The sequence below is a fragment of the Amphimedon queenslandica genome, unplaced genomic scaffold (assembly GCF_000090795.2).
Source record: "Amphimedon queenslandica unplaced genomic scaffold, v1.1 AMPQUscaffold_13396, whole genome shotgun sequence".
In the NCBI taxonomy this organism is placed as follows: domain Eukaryota; kingdom Metazoa; phylum Porifera; class Demospongiae; order Haplosclerida; family Niphatidae; genus Amphimedon; species Amphimedon queenslandica.
Genome location: NW_003546368.1, coordinates 69,817 through 78,041, shown reverse-complemented (window position 1 = coordinate 78,041; position 8,225 = coordinate 69,817). Strand labels below are relative to the sequence as shown.

General features: G+C 36.2%; 1 protein-coding gene across 1 annotated transcript; it reads left to right on the top strand.

Moving 5' to 3' along the window:
• Positions 1 to 6: 6 nt before the first annotated feature.
• LOC100639735 (uncharacterized protein K02A2.6-like) lies at positions 7 to 1,117 on the top strand. The gene has a single exon (XM_003386785.2). The coding sequence runs from the start codon at positions 21 to 23 to the stop codon at positions 1,020 to 1,022; it is 1,002 nt and encodes a 333-aa protein (XP_003386833.1). The 5' UTR covers positions 7 to 20; the 3' UTR covers positions 1,023 to 1,117.
• The last annotated feature ends 7,108 nt before the right edge of the window (positions 1,118 to 8,225 follow it).

Here is an 8,225-nt window from a genome sequence, read left to right as displayed (position 1 = left end):
TACATGAAGCACATCAGGGAATGTCGAAAATGAAGAGTCTAGCCCGCTGCTATTTCTGGTGGCCTGGATTAGACAAGGCAATTGAAGATCTAGTAAAGAAATGTAAGGCATGCCAAGAAAACAGTGCTCTCCCTCCTCAAACTCCTGTACACCCATGGGAAGTTCCAAAGACTCCATGGACACGACTTCATATAGACCATGCTGGTCCTTTCCTGGGACACCACTTCCTCATTCTGGTAGATGCTCACTCTCGCTGGTTAGAAGTATGCATTGTACCTTCTACTTCCTCTGAAGCGACTATCAAAGTCCTTCGTCACATATTCTCTACTCATGGTCTTCCTCATCAGTTGGTCTCTGATAATGGACCTTCATTTACTAGTCAAGAATTTAAGAAATTCATGTCTCTAAATGGTATTCGCCATTCACTAACAGCTCCTTACCATCCGAGGTCTAACGGTCTAGCAGAAAGAGCAGTGCAGACATTTAAGAATGCTATTAAGAAGATGGAAGGACCACTACATGAAAGAATTGCTCGATTCCTTTTCTCTTACAGAATCACTCCTCAATCTACTACTGGGCAATCCCCAGCTGAACTCTTAATGGGACGTAGATTAAGATCAGTCTTAGATACTGCTCACCCAGATTTCACTCTACCTTCACAGAAAGAGAAGACTAAAAGCAATGCAAGATCATTCAAGCTACATGACAAGCTGTTTGCAAGGAACTACTCTGGGAAGCCATTATGGATTCCTGTGGTTGTCTGTAAGGTCACTGGACCATTGTCTTACCATGTTGAAACTATGAATGGTTTAGTGCTTAAAAGACATGCTGATCAGCTCAGAAAAAGGTACACTGAAGACTCTGAGCCAGATACCCTTCCGGAGGACAGTGATTGGGATGATGATTTCACTCCATTGATTCCTAACGTGCCTCCACCTCCTACTCCACCTCCTTTGCCCCCACCGATTCGTCGATCGACTCGTTCAAGGATGACTACTGATCATGGGCCGTATGTATGTTAACTTAAGAGGGGAGGGGTGTTATATATTGATATATTATTTTGGTATTGATTCCTATTATTATTTTCTAAGGCATTTTGATTACAGTTATTTCTAGTATTATTATTATTGTTATTATGATTATTATTACTACTATTGTTATTACAATTATTATTATTACTATTATTAATTATTATTATTATTACATTTCTGTACGATGTTATTTCTTTCCCTTCTAGCTGATGCTTATGATTTACTATGCTTATTAGTTCATGTATACTGATTCTGATTGTTGTGTAATGTTTTGTCATTGTGATGTAATATGATGTAATACTGTTTGTATATAAGTGTATGTTCTTTTCATTTTTGTCAGAAGAGATTTTAGCCTTTTTACAATAATCAATATTTACAAAATACGAAGGTCAAGCTCTCTCCATTCGGTCACTACAAGGACCACTAGCACTAGTAGTCCCTGATTTACAGAAGTAGTTATTTCCAATAAAAGACTGCACTGATACAGTACTACCAGTATTAGATGGACATGCATTTGATGAAGACAATGAATCACTAAAACCAGCCATTAGTGTCCAGACATGTTGACAAGGACACCCACAAGTGATACTAACACCATCAACATAATAGGAATTGATGTCATTATGATAACAAGAGTACATAATTTTAGCAAGAGCACTCTTGACAACAAGAATTAGAAAGTTGATTAATGGCATCAGGTCTACCATATTGATATCCAGGTACTCTACTATACACACCTGAGAATAACTGATACCATTAGATGGGAACTGAACTGATACACAACTGCCTTGTGTCTACCACAAGCTCTACCTCCTCCTGACTGGTACAGTCTAAACCCAGAAGAACAGTTCACTCATATTCAGATATGCTAACCTTGTCCATTCATCTCCTGAACCACAAAACTCCTCCATAGTGCAGAAAGCAGTATAAGTTGATCCATTAGCTGATGCTAATACATAACAACCTGATGAACTGGTATATAGGTAATAAATTTCTGAGTTGTTTGCAAGATGTCAAAAACCCAAAATAATGATGAATAAGTGCCAATAAAAGGTGTATCATGAACAAAAATGTATTATCAACTACTCTTGCAGTAGAGGTACTGGTGTCTTGTAGATCAGAGAGAGAGTATTGACAATGCTAATGAGCCTTTGTCCAGAATCTCTTGTAGTTTGTAAGATTTGCTCATTAAGTTCAGTGAAGTCGGCATTGTTTTGAAATAGTTTAAGGGTATTTTGTGATACACCATTAGCCCATTCATTGAAGTCAGGAAGGCTCCCTGTTACATTGCTGTTAACTTATTGACTACATCATTAGTCCATTAATTAAGTAAAGTTAGGATATTCATTGTTACCAGTAATAGCTCCAGTAGTACATGTACATGGTGTATCTCTTGTAGACATAATATGAGCCAGTAACAAGACTATCAGTAGTATTACTATCAGTGACAGTAACACTGTGTAAATGACTGGTTTATTTCATGAAGGTTTCTTGTTCTTTATATACTTCGTTCAAATCTCTTCTCTTTAATAGCTGAGGTTTGACTTAACTCAACAAACTCATATTCACAGTCTTCCTTGATGGTGTCCTGCTTCAGAGATTCATATAATAAATCCTATTCTCCTTCCATTATAAATATTCAGAATAACTACTAGACACTTTTACCATTTATATGTTCCTAGGCTCAGTATTGAAGCATTGTATTCCTTACGAACTACCTTGTGAAAACTGTCAACCAAAAATTTAAAAACCACTAACTGAAACCAAAATAATACTAGTGTAGATTGAAAAATTTCACTGTTCACTTTAAATTACAGTGAAACTTAAAATTTAACATGTGAAACATTTACGTAGCGTATAATAAAATATCACGAAAACTAATCTCAGCATCGACTTTAATAACTGGGCAGGCAGCACACTATGATAAAATTAACAATGCCTTTGAATTACATTATTATACATACATGCAACTCTCTTTCTTTCTCCTTCTCTTACTCGTGTAGTCTCAGTGGTAGGTTAATGACCAGGTGTATTTTATGCTGAGAGGAAATACTCATTAGCTGATGACACAACTTGAAACCCGACAAACCGTTTTCACCAAATGGTCAATCTATGGGTCTATAAATCATAGAAAGAAAAAAGAGACAATTAAACGTAGGAAAAGGAAAAGTTGTTGAAGTAAAATTCACAAATTTACAAGCACCAATATGTAAATGTACAGATGTATAGAGCCAGTAGCACAAGGACAGTTACTACCATGGATGCTGTTTGTTTCACCAACGCCAGCTATTAGTGTCCAAACATGTTGACGAGGAGACCCACGAGTGATACTAACACCATCAACATAATCACCATTCAAATTATTGTGATTAGAACCATAATTATTGTCAACTGCATCAGGAGATCCATATTGATATCCAGTTACTCTACCACACACCTGAGAATAACTGATACCATTAGATGGGAACTGAACTGATGTACAACTGCCTCCACTTGATGTTGCTCTACCACAAGCTCTAACTCCTCCTGACTGGTACAGTCTAAACCCAGAAGGACAGTTCACTGTAGAGTCATTCATATCCAGATATGCTAGTCTTGTCTATCCTCATCCTGAACCCAACTCCTCCATATTACAGTATAAGTAGTAGTAGTTTGAATATTAGCAGTCAATTGCCAGTAGATACATTCCAGAATGACTGTTTGGTTATACTATTGATAGCTCCAGCATTAGAGTTTGTTGTATTCTTCATAAGAAAGAGAGCTCTTATGCCAGCAATAGTGTGAGCATTGCTCTTTGTAGTATTCAGCAACTCCAGAAGGAGCGTATCATTGTGAACATGAAGCAGCGCAAGTAGCTTAATTATGACATTAGATAAGTTGAGGGAGACAAACAATGACCACAAAAAGGGACAAAATTCCTTATTAGTTTACAGTGGTTTATTATTGGGTGTACTTTTTTATAAACTTTAGAAGAGCCTGAGCAATGACATTAAGAATGGATTGTTTTGAAGCACAAGAATTCAAAGGTAAATGCCAGAATCAACACGCACCTGTAAGGTTGCAGATGTGTAGTTGTGTAAAAGAATGCAAAAAACACACTTTAAACTTCTTAATTGTCAAAACATACACTTAATTATCACACACAAATAAAGTTAACAGTGGTATATGTATCTATTTATGACCATTCATAGGTATAAATGCTTAAATACTCATACATTTATAAGAATATTTACTGTGAAAAGGACATTAGTTTTTAGTGACAATTTGTAGGTATATAACTAATTTGACCCTAAAGCAATACAACAATAAGAACATCACTACAAATGAAAAAAAACTAAAATAAGCCACTGACACACACACACACACACACTTCACTACTTAATGTAAATCTCATAATAACTAACAGGGCTGTTTTCAAAAGCAGTCCATCCATCTCCACACACCCTCAACTCAATATAGTCAATAGTGGTATTGCTACCATAGTCTTTATGAAACCATGGGGTACCAGGAACATTACAACAAGGTGATTCAAGAGAGCCACAACCTTGACCATCCCAGAGTGGATCAGATGTGAAAAGAATAACTGTTATAGGACCACTAGCACTAGTAGTCCCTGATTCACAAAAGTAGTTATTACCAATAAAAGACTGAACTGATAATGTACTACCATTATTACATGGACATGCATTTGATGAGGACAATGAATCACTGTAACCAGCCATTAGTGTCCAGACATGTTGACGAGGAGACCCACGAGTGATACTAACACCATCAACATAGTAAGAATTGATGTCATTACGATAAGAATTAGAAAGTTGATTAATGGCATCAGGTCCACCATATTGATATCCAGTTACTCTACCACACACCTGAAAATAACTGATACCATTAGATGGGAACTGAACTGATACACAACTGCCTCCTCCACTTGATGTTGTTCTACCACAAGCTTTAATTCCTCCTGACTGGTACAGTCTAAACCTAGAAGGACAGTTCTGTGTAGGGTCATTCATATCCAGATATGCTAGCCTTGTCCATCCTCCCACTGAACCACACAACTCCTCCATATTACAGTAAGCAGTATACATTGATCCATTAGCTGATGCTAATATATAATAACCAGATGGACTGCTAGGTAACAGATTTTTAATTTGCTTGCAAGATGTCGAAAACCTAAATGATGAAGTATGTGCCAATAAAAGGTGTATCATGAACATAAATATATCATCAACCACTCTAGCAGTAGAGGTACTGAAGTCTTGCAGATTAGATAAAGTATTGACAATGTTAATGAGTTTTTGTGCAGAATCTTTTGCAGTTTGTAAGATTTGTTTATCAAGTTCAGTGAAGTTGATATTGTTCTGAAATAGTTCAAGGGTATTTTGTGATACACTATTAGCCCATTCATTGAAGTCGGGAAGGCTCCTGGTTACATTGATGTTAACTTTAGAGATAACATCATTAGCCCATTCATTGAAGTCAGGAAGGCTACCTGTTACATTGCTGTTAACTTTAGAGACAACATTATTAGCCCATTCATTGAACTCAGGAAGGCTACCTGTTACATTGCTGTTAACTTTAGAGACAACGTCATTAGCCCATTCATTGAAGTCAGGAAGGCTTCTTGTTACATTGCTGTTAACTTTAGAGACAACACCATTAGCCCATTTATTGAAGTCGGGAAGGCTCTGGTTAACTTTATTGACTATATCATTAGCCCATTGAGTAAAGTTAGGATATTCATTGCCACCAGAACTAGTTCCAGTAGTATATGGTGTATCTCTTGTAGACATATGAGCCAGTAACAAGCAAAGGATACAAACCTGTAGTATTACTATCAGTGACAATAATACTGTATGGACGATTAGCTTATTTCACATTAGCTCCTTAATCTTACTTTTCTCTATATTCTTAGGTTGTTCAACAACTTCAGCTCTCCTCACTTCAACAGCTGAGGCTTGACTCAACTCAACAAATTCATATTCACAGTCTTTCTTGACAGTGTCCTGCCTGAGAGATTCATATGCTAGATTCTCTTCTCCATCTATTGTAAATTAATGTTCAAAAAACTAATGAACTCTAATTTACTTAAGTGTATACACAACAGTGACGTGTTATTGTAGTTAATGTAGCAATTTGATGGCTTGGGCACAAATACATTTCTTCTGTACACATAGTATTGGAGAAATAAAGCTAACATGTCTGAGCAACCAACCCACCCATGTTTCATATGTATAGTGGGTGGGAAACAATAAATAAAAAAGGTAGCTCCAAAAAGTTTTGAGCTTTCTAGCAGCAAGAAATCAAAACAATCCAATAATAAGAATATTACTAATAATATCAAACCAAATAAAAACAAAAATTACAAAATGAAAATTACCAACACTACAAAATAAAAATAATGATCTACCAAATAAAAATCATTAACCATTGACACATGCACACACACACAAGCAAAAGCACAAAGACACCCTACCCTTTATTACTTAACATAAATCTCATAATCTTCTCAATCAGTTCTTTCATCTTCACACATCCTCAACTCAATAAAGTCAGTAGTGGTATTGTTACCATAGTCTCTGTGAAACCATGGGATACCACGAACACTACAACAAGGTGATTCAAGAGAACCACAACCTGACCATCCCAGAGTGGATCAGATGTGTGAAAAGTATGAGATGTACTACCACCAGTAGTCCCTGATTCACAGAAGTAGTTATTACCAATGAAAGACTGCATTGGTACTGTACTACAATTTTTTACATGGACATGCATATAATGAAGAATATGTATCACTAAAAGCAGCTATTAGCATCCAGACATGTTGACGAGAAGACCCACAAGTGATACTAACACCATCAACATAATAAGAATTGAGGTTGTTATGACAAATGTAATTACTAGAGTGTTGATAAATATCATCAGATCCACCAAATTAATATCCACTTACTCTGACGCACACATGAGAATAACTGATACTATTAGATGGGAACTGAACTGATACACAACTGCCTCCACTTGATGTTACTCTAGGACAAGCTCTAACTCCTCCTGATACATGCAATCTAAACCCAGAAGGACAGTTCAGTGTAGAGTCAGTCATATACAGATATGCTAGTCTTGACCATCCTTCTCCTAAACCACACAGCTTCCTGGTAAGCAGTGTAATATGAACTGGTATGATTAGAAGTTTTCAGTAAATACATACCAGATGGAATGTGGAGTTGCTCCTATTTTGATGTCCTTACAAGAGTCAAGAGGTAGGTAGTAGTTTTTGTGCTATTAGCAGTATGTCATCAGCCACTCCAGCAGTAGAGGTACTGGTGTCTTGTATATTAGAGAGAGTATTGACAATGTTAATAAGCTTTTGTGCAAAATCTCTTTATTAAGTTCAGTGAAATTGGTATTGTTCTGAGATAGTTGAAGGGTATTTTGTGATACAACATAAGCCCATTCTTTGAGTCAAGAAGGCTCCCTGTTACATTGCTACTAACTTTAGAGACAACACAAATAGTCCATTTACTGAAGTCAGGAAGGCTTTGTGTTACATTGTTGTTAACTTTAGTGACAACACCATTAGCCCATTCATCAAAGTCAGGAAAGCTCTGATTAACTCTAGATACTATATCATACCCTCATTGAGTGAAGTTAGGTGATCTATTGTTACCAGGAATAGCTCCAGTAGTAGCTGTACTGGTACTGGTAGCATCTCTAGCAGACAATTGAACCAATAATAGGCAACATATTACTACCACTGTAGTAAAACTATAAGCAAGAGTACATGATGGGGGGTATCATGTACTCTGCTATAAGACACATTAATAGAACAATAACTACTATTAGTGTACTCCATGATGACAACTTTGATCCTTTATTCCATGATGCTGTATAGCTTCTCTTGATTAATCATCATTCCTCCTTACATTAGTATCGAATCAACCAATTCAAAGGATTCTCTTGATGTCGTACAGCATATCGTACCTCAAAATCATTCTTTACTTCCATTGTTAACAAAAATGAAGTAGCCAATTCTAAACTACTGTATAATTTACAAAAAGCATATGCTCCTACATGTTTGTAGTAGCAATAGTTGTTATGTAGTAAATATAATCATACTAGTAAATAATAATTAAAAATTTCTGTTAATTACTGCATGAGTATTATCTACTCTTGGTATTATGTCACAATAATAAT

Excerpts from the sequence above, each read along its gene's own strand:
- LOC100639735 (XM_003386785.2), top strand. The coding sequence starts at position 21 with ATGTCGAAAATGAAGAGTCTAGCCCGCTGCTATTTCTGGTGGCCTGGA.